This window comes from Lynx rufus, unplaced genomic scaffold (assembly GCF_022079265.1).
Source record: "Lynx rufus isolate CCGP_SWC_20201006 ecotype Redwood Valley unplaced genomic scaffold, mLynRuf1.p SCAF_11, whole genome shotgun sequence".
NCBI lineage: Eukaryota > Metazoa > Chordata > Mammalia > Carnivora > Felidae > Lynx > Lynx rufus.
In genome coordinates this window covers 14877742-14895729 of record NW_025814825.1, presented here as the reverse complement: position 1 = coordinate 14895729, position 17988 = coordinate 14877742, and the positions used below count along the sequence as shown (strand labels likewise).

The window sequence follows — 17988 nt, the reverse complement described above, 5'->3', positions numbered from 1 at the left end:
GCACAAAAGCAAAAAAAAAGAAAAAAAAATTAAGTTTATCTGTAAAATCAGGCAAGAGAAGACAAAAGGATGTAAAATATGATACCAAATATCCGAAATATGGAGGGGAGAGGAGTAAAGAATGAGTTCAAGATTAAGGTCCATCAGCTTAATATATATTGCTTCAGCTTAATATATGTTGCATAAGATGTTACATATCAACTGAATGGTAGCCATAGATCAAAACAGTAATAGATACACAAAAAATAAAGAGCAAGGAATCTAAGTTTATCACTAAAGAAAACCAGCAAACCATGAAAGAGAGAAAGAGAAGAAAGGATAAGAGGCCAACTACAAAAACAACCACAAAACAAGTAACAAAATAGCAATAAATATGCATCTATCAATAATGTAAATGGACTAAATGCTCCAATCAAAAGAAAGGGTAACAGAGTGGATTAAAAAAACAAGACCCTAGGCGCCTGGGTGGTTCAGTTGGTTGAGCGTCTGACTTCGGCTCAGGTCAAGATCTCAGGGTTCGTGAGTTTGAGCCCCACCTCAGGCTCACTGCTGTCGGTGCAGAGCCCACTTCGGATCCTCCGTCCTCCTCTCTCTGCCTCTCCCCAACTTGCTCTCTCTCAAAAATAAATAGAACACTTAAAAAAATAAAAAAAATAAGACCCATCTATAGGCTGCCTACAAGAGACTCATTTCAGACCTAAAGACGCATGCAGATTGAAATGAGGGGATGGAGAAACATTAATCATGCAAACGGATGTCAGAAGAAAGCTGGAATAGCAATATTCTGTTGGACGGAATAGAATTTAGAACAAAGTCTGCAGGAAGAAACAAAGAAGCACTGTACATAATAATAAAGGGGGCTGCCGGAGCTACGGAGCAAGGTGGTGGCAGAACTGGAAACAGCATGTACACATTCCTCCCCCAGACTGGTTCTCCATTCCCAGCCTGGGTGCAGGATCCCTGCCTGCATGTATGGTGGGTGGAGAAGCTGAAGCCAGTGCCAGTAGCACATGAGAACCAGGGCATCTTCCCTCTGGAGGGACTCCTACCTAGTGCTGCACAATGGCCCAGAGGAGCTCTCCCACTTGCACCTATGGATAGGACAGCAGCCATCCTGGGATGAACAGGGGGCCTGTGCTGTGCTGGTCGTGCACCTCAACACCCTGCCTGGCGAGAGGCTGGTGCAGCACCGAGAGGTGCAAGGCAGTGAGTCTGACCTCTTCATGAGCTACTTCTCATGTGGCCTCAAGTACCAGGAAGGTGGAGTAGAGTCAGCATTTCACAAGACCTCCTCAGGGGCCACTCTAGCTGCCACCAAGAAACTCTACCAGATCAAGAGGAAGAAGAACATCCATGCCACTGAAAGGGCACTGAGCTGAGACAGCTTCAACACTGGGGACTGCCCCATCCTGGACCTGGGCCAGAATATCTTTGCCTGGTGTGGTGGCAAGTTCGACATCCTGGAGCACTGCAAGGTGCGGTACCTGGACATGGCCATCTGGGACAGTGAGCGACAGGGCAAGGCCCAAGTGGAGATTGTCACTGATGGGGAAGAGCCTGTAGAGATGATCCAGGTCCTGGGCCCCACGCCTCATCTGAAGGAGGGAAATCCCGAGGAAGACCTCATGGCTGACCAGACAAATGCCAAGGCTGTGGCTCTGTATAAGGTCTCCGTTGCCACTGAACATCAACCTGACTAAGGTGACTGACTCCAGTCCCTTTGCCCTCAAGTTGCTGCTATCTGATGACTGCTTTGTGCTGGACAGTGATGCTTTGTGGCAAGCTCTACATCTGGAAGGGGTAAAAACCTAACAAGAATGAGTGGCATGTAGGCTCCACGTGGCTAAGGGCTTCATCTCCTGCATATGGTATGCCCCAAACACTCAGGTGGAGATTTTCCCCCAGAGTCATGACAGCCCCATCTTCAAGCAATTATTCAAGGACTGAAAACGAGGATGGGCCTCTCCCTGCCCCTTGCCTACTTTCTCCTTCTCCAGCTGCCTGATTAGTGCTGAGGTGCCCCCATGAAGTTTCAATAAATGAGACTAGTGCTTTCCTGGAGACAAAAATAAAGGAGACGATGCAACAAGGAGATATACAACAATTGTAAATATTTATGCGTCCAACATGGGAGCATCCAAATATATAACGCAGTTAATAACAACATAAGGGAACTAATCAATAGTAATACAATAATAGTAGAGGACCTTAAAACTCCACTTACATCAATGGACAGATCATCCAAACAGAAAATCAAAAAGCAAACAGTGGCTTTGAATGACACACTGGACCAGATGGATTTAACAGATATATTCAGAACATTCCCTCCTAAAAACAGCAGAATACACATTCTTTTCAAGTACACATGGGATGTTCTCCAGAATAGATCACATATTAGGCCACAAAACGTGCCTCAACAAAGTTAGCCGGGAATGAGGGTGGGCGTCTCCCCTCCCTCTGCCCACTTTCTCCTTCTCCAGCGGCCTCAGTGCTGGGGTGCCCCATGGATGTTCCCATTTTCATTGTGACTGGGCCCCACAAATCATTCACCAGGCCCTGATCCCCACTTCACCAGTGACAGCCTGTCCATTTCTGAGTCCTTTCACCTTTGTGTCTCAGTTTTCTCACCTCTCAGACAGGAACGATGTCCACCTTACTTCACAGAATTGATGTGAAACACACATACACTGGTTTGGAATATATAGATGCTTTAAAATACTGGTGGCATTGTTGTTCATATGATTTTTTTTTTTTTTAAGTAGGCTCCATGCCCCTTACGGGACTTGAACTCACAATCCTGAAATCAAGACCTGAGCTGAGATCAAGTCAGATGCTTAACCGACTGAGCCACTCAGGTGCCCCCATGATGAAATATTTTTTAACCATTGCCCTTTCTTTTTTTATTTATTTATTTATTTATTTATTTATTTTTATATGAAATTTATTGACAAATTGGTTTCCATACAACACCCAGTGCTCATCCCAAAAGGTGCCCTCCTCAATACCCATCACCCACCCTCCCCTCCCTCCCACCCCCCATCAACCCTCAGTTTGTTCTCAGTTTTTAACAGTCTCTTATGCTTTGGCGCTCTCCCTCTCTAATGTTTTTTTCTCCTTCCCCTCCCCCATGGACTTCTGTTAAGTTTGTCAGGATCCACATAAGAGTGAAACCATATGGTATCTGTCTTTCTCTGTATGGCTTATTTCACTTAGCATCACACTCTCCAGTTCCATCCACGTTGCTACAAAAGGCCATATTTCATTTTTTCTCATTGCCACGTAGTATTCCATTGTGTATATAAACCACAATTTCTTTATCCATTCATCAGTTGATGGACATTTAGGCTCTTTCCATCATTTGGCTATTGTTGAGAGTGCTGCTATGAACATTGGGGTACAAGTGCCCCTATGCATCAGTACTCCTGTATCCCTTGGGTAGATTCCTAGCAGTGCTATTGCTGGGTCATAGGGTAGAAGGTTGAAACTAGACCACTTTCTCACACCATTTACAAAAATAAACTCAAAATGGATAAAGGACCTAAATGTGAGACAGGAAACCATCAAAACACTAGAGGAGAAAGCAGGAAAAGACCTCTCTGACCTCAGCCGTAGCAATCTCTTACTCGACACATCCCCAAAGGCAAGGGAATTAAAAGCAAAAGTGAATTACTGGGACCTTATGAAGATAAAAAGCTTCTGCACAGCAAAGGAAACAACCAACAAAACTAAAAGGCAACCAACGGAATGGGAAAAGATATTTGCAAATGACATATCGGACAAAGGGCTAGTATCTAAAATCTATAAAGAGCTCACCAAACTCCACACCCGAAAAACAACCCAGTGAAGAAATGGGCAGAAAACATGAATAGACACTTCTCTAAAGAAGACATCCAGATGGCCAACAGGCACATGAAAAGATGTTCAGCGTCGCTCCTTATCAGGGAAATACAAATCAAAACCACACTCAGGTATCACCTCACGCCAGTCAGAGTGGCCAAAATGAACAAATCAGGAGACTATAGATGCTGGAGAGGATGTGGAGAAACGGGAACCCTCTTGCACTGTTGGTGGGAATGCAAATTGGTGCAGCCGCTCTGGAAAGCAGTGTGGAGGTTCCTCAGAAAATTAACCATTGCCCTTTCTGGAGTCTGAGTCTCTAGACAAAAAGATTTCTTATCCAAAATGAAGAAATGTAATTCATTATCTTCTGTGGGGCTTGCCAGACTTTTGAGAGAGAACCTATATGACTCATTTGGTCCATAAAGATATCATTTATAGAGACTAGTGATCTCATGGAATTTATTTCTTCAGGTGGCTAAAAGCAAAGTATGAACTGAAAGTGATGCCAAAACTCTGGTCTTAGTCAACCGTCTTAAAGCCTAAACTTTCAAATTCTGTTTCTGATAAACCCTTTAGTTAGTTTCTAAGCAGCTTGAGTAAAAATAACACAAGGAGAGTGGAGTTTCCTCAGCACCATCTCTGGGCAATCTGTAGAGATCAGACACTGTTGAGTGGAAATGAAAACACTGCTGTAAGCAGAGAGGCGAAAATGTTCCAGCACCAGAGTGGCTGCACTTAGGAGCTCTGCCGGGTTGGAGGACAGAGTCTGAGAGCCGAGAAGAGACTAAGGCAGAAGCCAGGGTCCCAAATCTGAAAGCCCACTTCACACACACTTAGAACACACGGATAATATCCTGACCATTGGTATGGGTGTCATTGTTAACCCACTGACATTGGGGGTTTCCTGAGCTCTCAATACATCCTCCTAAATCTCCCTAGAGACCATGCACAGATGGTCTTAGGGGTGGTGCTGGGATCTTGGGACAAGATCTTGTGTCAAGAGGCTAGCCCTAAAGGACCAAATTTGTAACTGATCAATAGGTTAACAAGTTGGTTGGGGGCAGAATTCCAATTGCTCCACCGCTCGTGCCTCCTACAAGTTGGCCAACATCTCCCTCCTCCAGGGCTGTGGAATCCACTTTGAAGTGTTCTCTCTGACTGGCCATCCCTCAGACAGGCCCTCCCACTGCCTAACCTTTACCCTTTCTAATTGCCCTGATCTCATCCCAACCTCCATTGCTATGTTTAAAGTCCACCTCTGGGGAATACACAGATTGAGTGTTCCAGATAACCCCCTTCCCAGTCCTGCTTGACATCTGGCCAGCAGGCTGCATACCTGGATTTCCTGGGACACTGGCTGGGGTTTGAGGAAAGACCTCAGCACCCAGCTGGCTTCAGGATGAAGCTGGCCACTGGCTTCTTGATTTTGTGGCTCAGCCTGTGGGGTGGCCCAGCTCGGAGTGACACCAGCCCTGATGCAGAGGAGTCCTATTCAGACTGGGGCCTTCGGCATATCAGGGGCAGTTTTGAATCTGTCAACAGCTACTTCGATTCCTTTCTGGAGCTGCTGGGAGGGAAAAATGGAGTCTGTCAGTACAGATGCCGATACGGTGAGTGCATGCGCAGTTTCTCTTCCTGGTGGGCCTGTGAACAGTGGGAGCAGGGTCTCAGTCTGTCACACACCTTTCCCTGCCATTCACCTCCTAAGTCGGTTTGCCAGATTCAGCAAATAAAAATACGGGATTCCCAGTGAAACGTGCATTTCAAATAAACAACCAATAATTTGTTAATATATTTGAAATATTTGGGACACACTTACACTGACAAATTATCGGTTGTTTATCTGAAATGCACATTTCACTGAGTTTCCTGGATTTTTGCTAACAAACTTACTCCAGGGAAACGGCTTCATTTTAGTGAGTTTGTTGTGAGGCCATTACTTAGAAACAAGAAGTATGGGTGGGGGTCGGGGAGAAAATGAGGAGGTCTTTGTGAGGAGTTCCTAGGGATGAAAACTTGAGCTGAACATTCAGAGAAAATTCTACTGGGAGGTCAAACAGCTTCCTCAGTCACTCTGTGCTAAGCTTGGAGATGGATTCTTCTTTCCTCCTAATGTAGTTCACACCTCCCTGCCAGCTCTGTCAGTCCCTGATGGGCATCAGTGTGTCCGACCCTCCTAAGAGAGCTTACAGAGTATGACTGCCTCAATCAGCAATGGCAGGCCTTCAGGGGTTAGGAAGGGCTTGCTGCCAGCTGTCTCTACCCACGAAGGACCAGGCCCTGAGCAGGTCTCAGACTGTCCCTCAGGCCTGGCGTCAGATGTACAGTTGTGAACGGGTAGGGCACTACCCTGCCTGAGTTGTAAAGAGGGTACGTGGGAGCCAGGGTGCACTTCCAGCTGCCAGGAATTGTCCCTGGTGTCAGTTCTTCCTTCTCCACGCTAGGAGTCAATTTAAGGGCAGCAGGAAGCGGGGCCCTGGACCTTGCTGCTGGGAGGCAGGAGTAACTTCAAAAGGGGAGGAGAGTGGTTTTCGAAAGCATGCACGGTTTCATATAGCATTAGTTTTATGGTTTAGGTTATCAAATATTTCATCATGGGATTGGAGATGGAAATGGTGAGTCAGTCTAGCCTAGCAGGAAAACATTTAAGAAATATTTTCTCCAAACACTTTTGAGAAAGAGAGAAAGAGAGAGAGACAAAAAAGCTGCATAATTGCTGGACTCACCCAATCAGTCTCACTCACTCCCTTTTTGCCTGTGAGCAGGGGACATCACTTCCTTACAAACCATGAGTGACTCAATGGGTAATCCTTGAGGCAGAACCAAAAATCTTGCAGCATAAAAGTTTGAACCATATACAGTTATGGCGAACAAAAGAGTCGCATCTTCTATGTGATGATCCCTTAGGGCAAAAAGCCATCTGCGCTGGGCCTACCTGGGCTCCTGGCCCCATCTTCGGCCAACGTGGGTTGGACAAAGGCAGAGGTGACCTGTCACTGGACTGTGCTCACCTAGTTTGCATCAATGGTGCAGGGAGGGGGTTAACTCACTTCAGGTATTTCTTCAACACAGGTGCTATTTTTCTTCCTAGAGGCGATAGGAGACTTGGGTCTGTGGTTTAGCAAATAGGTAACCATGGGGATTGTTTAGGAAAACAAGAGTCAAACCTTCTTCTTTCTTTTCTGGCAAAACAACATTAAAAGATTTCAGCAAATTTTGGTTGCAAGCTTCTACCTGGGCAAGGGCAGCAGCTACTAGTGGGGGATGGGACAGTCAACAGAGACATTGCTGGAAGGCAAATAACTCCACTCACTCTGAAAACAGAACCTGTGAAAGGAGGGGCCTGAAAAACATACAAAATAGGGGGTTAAGCCTTATTACCTTTGGAACTTAGTGGAGCCAAGAACCTGGAGGCCATAGCCAAACAGCACAAAATATCTTCTCAGGTTGATTATGAATCAAGCAATCTTTGGAACAGAAAATACCTAATAATTAACTGGGTCTCTCTGTCCTTTTTCAGTGTGCTTTGTGGTACACTTCTTGTGCACCACGCCTCTATCCCCAAAGTAGTGGTTGTCAACTCCTCTGCTTTGAAGTCTCTAGTGGGCTTAAAAAGACTGCTATCTTTCCCCACCCCCCACCACATTTCTGATTGTGTAGGTAGGTAGGTCAGGGGTGGAGCCACAGAATTTGCATTTTTAAAAGTTCCCAGGTGATCCTGGTGCAGGACCACACTTTCAGGAAAAAAAAAAAAATCAGTTTTAAAGGTTACAATCTTTTGTCAGAGGAAATAATTTAGCAACAATTAGTCTACCAAAAATTTTTTTTTTTCTATTTGATAAGTACGTAACCACTACTTAAAACCATAGTTCTCTATCTTGGCCCTGTACTTACCAGCACCTGGGGGTCTTTAAAAACTCCTGTGCCCAATCAGAATCTCCATGGGCTGGACCCAGATGTCAGTATTTAAAAAAAAAAAATTATAAGTGTTTTTTAAATGTTTATTTATTATGAGAGAGAGAGAGAGCGAGCACAAGCAGGGGAGGGTCAGAGAGAGAGGGAGAGAAAGAATCCCCAGCAGGCTCCGCACTGGCAGCGCAGAGCCTGATGCTAGGCTGGAACTCATGAACTGTGAGATCATGACCTGAGCAGAAGTCAGACGCTTAACTGAGCCACCCAGACATGCCCAGATTATCACTATTCTTAATGTTTCCCAGGTGATTACCAAGTGTATGGAGCACTATTTTAATAGGTCTTTCGTGGAGAGCTTCAGCCTGTAGGTTGTTCTGACAGATGAAGGTGTGTTTGTGGCCTGGTAGCCTACAACATTGTGTCAGCATTGGTTTCCCCACTTCTTAGATCTACAGCAGCTTGTTTTCATGTTAACACATAAAATCTGTACTTGTTAAGGATCAGACTGTAAATACAATGAGATTCAGCAGGTATTAATAGCAGATGTAGCACAGCTGCTATAAGGGGTATGCACTAATGTGATCAAGATTTCCTCTCCCCGCTGCCAGAGATTCTGATTCAATAGGTCTGTGGTAGGACCCGGGAACTGCACAGGAGGCCCTTGAACTAACCAGGCTTTGAGAAATACTAGTAATGGAAAAATCATGGGTTTGAAGTGGGGGTGGGTGTGTGTGAATTCCATTGCTGGTGACCTTGGGCAAGTTATCTAACTCTCTCAACCTTTGTTGACTCATGTTTTGTTTTTTTTTAATTAAAAAAAATTTTTTTAAGTGTATTTACTTTTGAAAGAGAGAGAGAGCATGAGCTGCAGAGCGGCAGAGAGAGAGGGAGACACAGAATCTGAAGCAGGCTCTAGGTTCTGACCTGTCAGCACAGAGCCTGATGCAGGGCTTGAATCCACGAGCTGTGAGATTATGACCTGAGCTTCATGACCTGAGCCAAAGTTGACCCTCAACTGAGTGAGCCACCCAGGTGCTCTTGTTGACTCATGTTTATAAATGTTAATAACACCTACCTTGCAAGGTTGTTACAAGAATTAAGAATTAGTGCTAGTTAAAAAAAAAAAAAAAAGATACTGGTCCACACTCATACTTTGATAAAAAGACCTCATGATAGAGGTGCCTGGATGGCTCAGTCAGTTAAGCGTCTGACTTTGGCTTAGGTCATGATCTCACAGCTCGTGAGTTCCAGCCCTGTGTCAGGCTCTGTGCTGACAGCTCAGAGCCTGGAGCCTGCTTTGGATTCTGTGTCTCCCTCTCTCTCTCTCTCTCTCTGCCCCTTCCCCCATCGTGCTCTATCTCATTCTCTGTCAAAAATAAATAAACATTAAAAAAAAGACCTCATGATGAATTTCTTCTTGGGTTTAGTTCTAGGAAAAAAAAGTATCTCTAAATATCTTTTAATCTGTTTAAAATCTTAGAGCAAAATTTTATGAACCTGTGAGTTCGTATCTTTTTCCAGGGAAAGGATTCACAGCCTTAATCAGATTCTTAAGGGGATCTATAGCTTGAAAAAAGGAAACAGCTACCGGTTTAGAGGCAAAGATTGTTCTTGTGCTAGGGTGACCAACTGTCCGGTCTGCTGGCGGCTGAGGGGAGAGGCGGGGTTGGGGTGGGGATTCTTGGGACATGGACTTTCAGTACTAACACAGGGACAGTCCCAGGCGAACCAGGACAAGTTGGTCATCCTCCCTCCTGCAGTAACTTAATCTGTTTTAGTAACTGAAATAGAGTTTATTGCTTCAGTAAAATTGTCAGAGTTCTGCTTTGTTCCCTTGGTGTGTTACTCATGCTGTATTTGAGTGTTTCTGGAAGGACATACATTTCAAATAAAGTAGTCTGATTCCTTAGTAGATCTCTAGCAGAGCAAAGCTCCTGCAGGAGCCAGCTGGGTGGGGAGAAGGGACACACCCTCCCGGGAAGATGTAACCCTTGATCTGGGTAATAAAGCACAGAAGTTTTTATTGTTCTTTTCAGTGACAAAACTGAGAGGGAAGAAAGGTTGGGTCCAGGAGGCAGTGTGCATGCTTGTGGTAGAACTCGGGTTTTGTGTCTAACCCTCCTCTTAAATCTCCCTCATTTGTCTTTTAAGTGTCTGATGTGTTTTATGGTGTCTCAGTTTGTTCAGAAGGTTTTAATTTTCATAAGATCAAGTCTGTCAGTCTTTTCCTTTATGGCTTCTGAATTGTTTGCCTTGCTTAGAAAGCCACCCTCACATCATGATTATAACAACCTTTTGCTAATTTTTTTCTGTGAAAGCAGCCATGTCTAATATGTAATAAATGAGTGTTTCTGTGTTCCAATTAAACTTTTTTACAGGCACTAAAATTTGAACTTCATATAATTTTCACGTCACAAAATAATATCCTTCTTTTGACTCCCTCCCACCAATTATTTAAAAATATAAAAACAATTGTCAGCTGGAAGGTTATATAAAAATAGGCGATGGGTTGGTCTTGGGTCATCGTTTGCCAACCCCTGAATTAGAGGATCAAGTTGTCAGCCTCCCAATTCTATAAATAGCCAAAATCAGAAAATAAAATTAGTCTATGGGCGTAGTCCATTATTGATGCCCAGACTCAAAACATCAAACTGTAAAGACTCATTGCTAAGCTCAACTCAAAACTACTCAAGCTATAATTTGAGGATACAGTAAATTATTTCTGCCCAGATTCAAACCATGACCTTTTTTCTTAGAACTTTTCCTTCAAGCTTCATTCCTAAACAGAATTCTGCAGCTATCATAAACTATTAAATAAATACAAAAATTAAAAATAACCAGCAGGACAGGTGGCTAGTGTCTGTAGTTGGCATTCCATTAGCTTTCAAACTGGGATATCAGAATTTTATCTTCTATGAGTTATCAAGTACAAAAAAGGTAGAGGGAAACCCAGGAAACTCCGCAGAGTCTACTGCAAAAGCTCTTTATCAACAAAATTATTAAAGGCGTAAGTTTCATCATAAAAATTATGCATTAGTTTCTTCATTAAAAATGTTCCTCCTGATTTCTATAAAGCTAGTATGTGTAGAACATTTGTAAAGGAACAATCCAAAGATAAAACAAAATCACCATAATATTACCTACAAGAGACAATTCACATTTAATCTATGGCATAGAATGATTATTTTCATATGTGTATTTTGATTACTAACATTACTTAATACATTTTACACATTCCCCAACTCCCAGTAATTCTGGCACACACACACACACACACACACACACACACACACACACACAGAGTAGGTTAGTAGGGTATCATTGGTAGGGTACATTTCTCAAGAACTTTGAAACGTAATGCAGGGATTACTGGTGGGCTGGCAGACTCCACCAACAAGCACAGTACTTCTCCATTATAAATAAAAAATGTTAGGTGAAAATAAAACATTAGAAAAGATACGCCCTCAAGCTAGAATGGAATAAATGGAAACTTATAAGTTCCGTTGAAGAGGAACACTAATGCTAAAGTAATGAGCAGGAGCTGATGCTAAAACCCTTGGGGTTTTTAAGATCACATGTAGACTCTAGGGGCTGAGGAATGGGTTTTAATACTCATACAAAGAGAGAAAGAGTAACTTTCACTTGTAAGAATTGGGAATCTGGAACTGAACAGTCTGTATAAAGCTTAAAGCCTGAGGAGCTGCCCAGTCTGTTTAAAATGGGTTAGAAAATATCTACCCAATATTTCAAGAAAGTAGCAGGGATGATTTCCACCCACCTGGGGCTGAGACTTAAAGGGGGAATAAAGAACATCTGCCAAAAAATCACTACTCCAAACATATTCTATTCACACATGTAGAATTTGAACTTAAACAGTTGGCCTGAGGTGAGTTTCCCAAGCTGAGAAATTAACATAAATACTAGTGTCTCAAGGATCTTAAGGCTCCCAGAGCCACAGCAAAGGTAATTGAGGAACCAATATGTAGTACATGATCCAGGGCACAGAGATTCCTTCAGGAAAAAAAAAAGCCCTTCTGAAGATAAGGTCTTACTGAAAAATTATACACTATGTGAAAAAATAATCAATCAGGATGGACAGTCAGCAGACATTAAAAAAAATGACTTGTATCCCAAAGACTGGAGATTATAAAAGAATATTTGAAATCATTAAAGAAATAAAACAAGGACTAGAAAACATAATAAAAAGACAGAACTCGGTGAAAATGAATACATAGATTTAAAAGAAGAATCAAATTGGATTCCAAGAAGTGAAAATTATAGTTCTTGAGAGAAAAAAAAAACAAAACAGCAGATGGGTTAAATAGCAGATTAGTGAACCTAGAGAGAATTAGTGAAATGGAAAATAGATTTGATGAGCTAGACAAAATTCAGCACAGAGAGAGAAAAAAGATGGAAAATGTAAAAGAGAGGTTAAGATATATGAAGGACAGAATTAAGAAGATTCATCATACAGTAGTAAGAAGCCCAGGAGAAGAAAGTAGGGAGTATGAAGAAAAGAAAATATTCAGACGGTGGCTGTGAATTATCCGACGTGAAAGAAACCAGGTCTTCAGATTTTTCCAATCAAGATAAGGATATACAATCCACATCAAGATACAGTGTAGTGAAACTGTGAGGATATGGAGAAATTGGAGCCTTGTGCAATTGCAACCCTTGTGTTGGGAAGCAAAATGCTACAGCTGCTGTGGAACACAGTTTGACAATTTCTCAGAAAGTTCAACATTGAACTACCATATGACCCAGCAATTCCACCACGTAGGTATATGTACCCCAAAGAATTGAAAACAGATATTCAAACAAATATTTTTGCACGCAAGTGTTCATAGCAGCACTCTTCACAATAGCCAACAGATGAAAACAACCAAAATGTCCATCAGAGGATGGATGAATAAACAAATTGTGGTATATTCAGAGAATGGTATATTATTCAGCCATCAAGTGAAACGAAGTACTGATACATGCTACAACACAGATGAACCATGAAAACATTATGTTAAGTGAAAGAAGGCATATATATTGTATGGTTATATAGTGTATGGTTCCATTTATTCAAATATCCAGAATAGGCAAATCTCTAGAGAGAGAAAGCAGATTAGTGAGGGGCGCCTGGCTGGCTCAGTTGGAGGAGCATGCAACTCTTGATCTTGGCGTTGTGAGTTTGAGCCCTATGTGGGGTATAGAGATTACTTTAAAAAAATCTTTAAAAAAAGTAGATTAGTGCTTGCCAAGGATTGGGAGAAGGGGAGAATAGGAAATGACTATTTAATGAACATTGGTCTCCTTTGGAGGGTGATGAAATGTTTTTGGAAGTAGACAGAGACAATGGTTACACAACACTGTGAATGTACTGAACACCACTGAACTGTGCACTTTAAGATGGAAATGTGAATTTCACCTAAAAAAAAGAAAATAGACTTCATCAAAATTAAAAACTTTGGCTATTCAAAAATACCATCAAGAAAGTGAAAAGACAAGGGGCGCCTGGGTGGCTCAGTCGGTTAACCGTCCGACTTCAGCTCAGGTCACGATCTCACGGTCCGTGAGTTCGAGCCCCGCGTCGGGCTCTGGGCTGATGGCTCAGAACCTGGAGCCTGTTTCCGATTCTGTGTCTCCCTCTCTCTCTGCCCTTCCCCCGTTCATGCTCTGTCTCTCTCTGTCTCTCTCTGTCTCAAAAATAAATAAACGTTAAAAAAAAAAAAAGAAAGTGAAAAGACAAACCACAAAATGGGACAAAATATCTGCAAAGAAGATATATATGTGAGTGGCCAATAAGTACAGGAAAAGATGATCAACATAATTAGTTATTAGGAAAGTGCAAATCAAAATGACCATTAAATAACACTTCACACTCATTATAATGGCTGTAATAAAAAAGACAGATTATAACAAGTAGAGGAGAGGATGTGGAGAAATTAGTACCTTTATACTTTGCTGTAGGGAATGTAAAATTGTGTCACTACTTTGGAAAATAGTCTGTTAGTTCCTGAAAATGTTAAACAGAGTTAGCATATGACCCAGAAGTTTCATTCCTATGGGGGAAATGAAAACATATTGTCCACACAAAAAATGTTTGTGGTAGCATTTTTCATATTAGCCAAAAAGTGGAAAAAACCTAAATGTTCATCATATTTACTTGGCAATAAAAAAGAATGAAATTCTGACACACGTTACAACATAGATGAACCTTGAAAACATTATGCTAAGAAGCCAGAAACAAAAGGCCACATATTGTATGATTTCATTTATGTGAAATGTCCAGAATAGGCTACTTTACAGAGATAGAAAGTTGATTAGTGATTGCCTAGGGCTAATAGATAATCCCATCTTGGAAGCAACATACCTCCACTTCTGCCATGTTTTCTAGGTCGCATAGACCAACCCTGGGACAATATACAAGGGCATGAATACCAAGAGACTGGGATCGCTGGGTGCCATCTTGAATGATGATCTCATACACTCATTTTACCACAGAAACAAATACCAGACTGTGGCAGAGACTGCTTATTGTATCCTAATATCTTCCCCTTTGTCCGTAGTAATAAACCCCTCCCTACAATTTTAAGCTGGGCTCATGGTGCCTACACTGAATAAAAACTTCAATTCCTAGCCCATTTTTGCCAGTAGATATTGCTGTTTGATTAAGATCTGGACAAAGGGAAGTAAGAGGAAGTGATGTATAATTTTGGAATGTGTTTATTAAAGAGAGGAGCTATGACCCTTCTAACTCCTTCTTTTATCCTGCTGTTTGTAATATGGATGTGTTGGCTGAAGCTCCATCTTGAACCATGAGGGCCAGGGTTGCATTCCAGGGCTGGTAGAGCAGAAAGTTAGAAGCAGTGTGGGTTCCAGAGAAGTGTAGATTTACCATATGAGCCCTATAATCTTTAATTCTGGGTTATGATATATTCTATCTTGTTTAAGCATCAGAATAATACAGTATGTTGGAGACAGAATAAATATATGGTGAAAATGAATACTCTATTGAAGGACATAAAGGAAGACCCAACTAAATAGAAAACTGTACTATACCCATGTTTGGGATGACAGAATATTATAAGAAATTCAGTTATCTCCAGGTTAATCTATAAAGTCAATGTACTTTCAATCAAAATCCTGCACTATCACTTGTAGAATTTACTAAAATGACTCTAAAATTCATTGCAAAACTATAGGTCCAAGAGTAGTCAAAACAATTTTTAAGAGTAATAAGGAGTGGCACCTGGGTGGCTCAGTTGGTTGAGCATCCGACTTAGGCTCAGGTCATGATCTCATGGCTCATGAGTGGGAGCCCTGCGTCGGACTCTGTACTGACAGCTCAGAGCCTGGAGCCTACTTCAGATTCTGTCTCCATCTCTCTCTGCCCCTCCCCCACTCAACACTGTCTCTCTCTCTCAAATATAAATAAACACTTTTTATTTTTTTTATTTTTTTTTAATTTTTTTTTAATTTTTTTTTTCAACATTTATTTATTTTTGGGACAGGGAGAGACAGAGCATGAACGGGGGAGGGTCAGAGAGAGAGGGAGACACAGAATTTGGAAACAGGTTCCAGGCTCTGAGCCATCAGCCCAGAGCCCGACGCGGGGCTCGAACTCACGGACCGCGAGATCGTGACCTGGCTGAAGTCGGATGCCTAACCGACTGCGCCACCCAGGCGCCCCTAAATAAACACTTTTTAAAAAGTTAAAAAAAAAGAATACTAAGGAGGGAGCTCCTTAAATCATAGACTTAATATCTAAAAATTAAAACAGAAAGGGGAGTGCATGGGGAGCTTCAACTGTACTTGTGACAGTTAATTAAACAGAAAAAATATGTATAGTAAGTTTGGCTAAGTTAACATTTATTATGTTTGTGTAGTGGGCTCCTGGATCTTTGTTTCTCTGATTTTCCTTCATAATACCAAATAATTAAAAATAAAATACCTTGTAGGAGAAGGTAAAAGAAAAGAAAGAAAAAATAAATGCTATATGCCTCACTCTGAGGATTAATTCTTAGCTTATTTCCTCAGTCTTATGCTCTGTCTTGCATCTCCTAAAAAGGGGCAAAGGGTTGTGATAGAAGAACATGGGCTTTGGAGACATAAAACAGGAAATCTGGATTTATATCCTACTTCCCCCACTTAGTATATGACTTAGGCAAGTCACATGCCCCCTTAGTCCCCTTTTCCTTATCTGGGTAACAGGATGAAAATGCTCACTGCCAAATTGTCCTACAGGGCTCTCTCTCTCTCCTTTTTAAATTAATTGTTATTTTTTTATTTGGGAGAGAGAGAGAGAGAGAGAAGCAGAGAGAATCTCAAGTAGGCTCCATGCTCAGTGCAGAACCTCAGGCAGGGCTCAATCTCAAGGCACCGTGAGATCATGACCTAAGCCGAAATCAAGAGTCAGGATGCTTAACTTACTTAGCCACCCACCCAGGTGCCTTCAGGGTTCTCTTTACCAATGATGACTACCATCATTAACATTGACAACATTTCTTTCTCAATAATTGAAAGATTATAACATAACTCAAAAGTCATGTAGGAGAGCCTTTCAGAACTTACAACTGTGAGATGTCGGCTGTCTTCATACCTCATCCACTGTTCCATTCCTCCAGGCTATGGAAGACGTCATAGCATGCATGCAAGATGAAAAAAACGGAATTCCTATTCGTACTGTCAAAAGCTTTCTTTCCAAGATACCTAGTGTCTTCTCTGGGTCAGACATTGTTCAATGGTTAATAAAGAACCTAACTATAGAAGATCCAGTGGAGGCACTACATTTGGGAACATTAATGGCTGCCCATGGCTACTTCTTTCCAATCTCGGATCATGTCCTCACACTCAAAGATGATGGCACCTTTTACCGGTTTCAGACACCCTATTTTTGGCCATCAAATTGTTGGGAGCCAGAAAACACAGACTACGGACCTTGGTCCACTAGAAAGAATAACAAAAGGGCTCAGAGACCCAGAGTTCCACTTTACTCTCCCACTTAGCTATGTGATTTGTGGTGCTAGATTTTGTCAAATTCTTTCTCTGCAATGGGGCGCCTAGGTGGCTACAACCAATCTGTTCTAGTGAGTGCCTGACTTCACCTCAGGTCATGATCTCGCAGTTCGTGAGTTCCAGCCCCGCATCGGGCTCTATGCTGACAGCTTGGAGCCTGGAGTCTACTTCAGATTCTGTGTCTCCCTCTCTCTCTGCCCCTCTCCCGCTCACACTCTGTCTCTCTCAAAAATAAATAAACATTAAACAAAATTAAAAAAAAAAAGTCATGTAGGAGAAACCAAGAAATTCAAAGCCTGCCAGATGGTTTCTGCTTAGTTCTATGATACAAAGTCTCACATACTGCATGGTAATGATTTCTATGCTCTTTGATCAATAATGCTTTGCCTACATTTATGGAATCTTGCAAAATTTCCTTCAAGATATTCTGAAAAAAGTTTTGTGGTACTGTTATAATTCTTATTTGTTAAATGTGTGATCAGGTAGTGTTCTGCTTTTTCTGTGCATGGCGTGTGGTCTTACAATGGATGGAGTAAGACACCTTGAGTTTTGGTTCCATTTTTCCATGGACCTTACCTTCAAAGTCATGCACTTAAGAAACATTAGAATTGTTAGTAAATAAATGCTCATAAAATTCTTTAAGATTAGGAGAGAAACACCAACCTGGCATGAAGATTATTATCCTTTTATGACATTATCGACATCATCACCATCATTGCCACCAAATTTGGATGTGAATATCTGGTGAGAAATGATGACTTAAAAAAATTTTTTTTTAATGTTTATTGAAAGAGAGAGAGAGAGAGAGCACACAAGCGAGTGGGGGAGGGTCAGAGAGAGGGAGACACAGAATCTGAAACAGGCTCCAGGCTCCAAGCTGTCAGCACAGAGCCGACGCGGGGCTCCAACTCACAGACTGTGAGATCATGACCTGAGCCAAAGTTGGATGCTTAACCAACTGAGCCACCCAGGCTCCCCAGAAATGATGACTTTTAAAGGAAAAATTGAATATGCTTCAAGATAATTTTTATTTGATGAATGTTCCCAAATGTTTAATTTCTAAATATTTCTTCCTGCTTCTTTCCTTTCTTTCTCCTGCTAGGAAAGGCACCAATGCCCAGACCCGGCTACAAGCCTCAGGAGCCCAACGGCTGCAGCTCCTATTTCCTGGGTCTTAAGGTACCAGAAAGTGTATGTACCGCCACAATTATTTTCTTAGTTGATTGGTTT

General features: G+C 42.0%; 1 protein-coding gene and 1 pseudogene across 2 annotated transcripts in view; both read left to right on the top strand.

Moving 5' to 3' along the window:
* Positions 1-904: 904 nt before the first annotated feature.
* LOC124505983 (macrophage-capping protein-like) lies at positions 905-1947 on the top strand (annotated as a pseudogene).
* A 3292-nt stretch (positions 1948-5239) lies between these two features.
* PLA2G12B (phospholipase A2 group XIIB) overlaps positions 5240-17988 on the top strand; it is a 31043-nt gene continuing 18294 nt past the window's right edge. For both annotated transcript variants that reach the window (XM_047072940.1, XM_047072939.1), the window contains exons 1-2: positions 5240-5450; positions 17861-17949. In XM_047072940.1, the coding sequence (XP_046928896.1) occupies positions 5240-5450; positions 17861-17949 (300 nt within the window). The remainder of the gene's footprint in view (positions 5451-17860; positions 17950-17988) is intronic.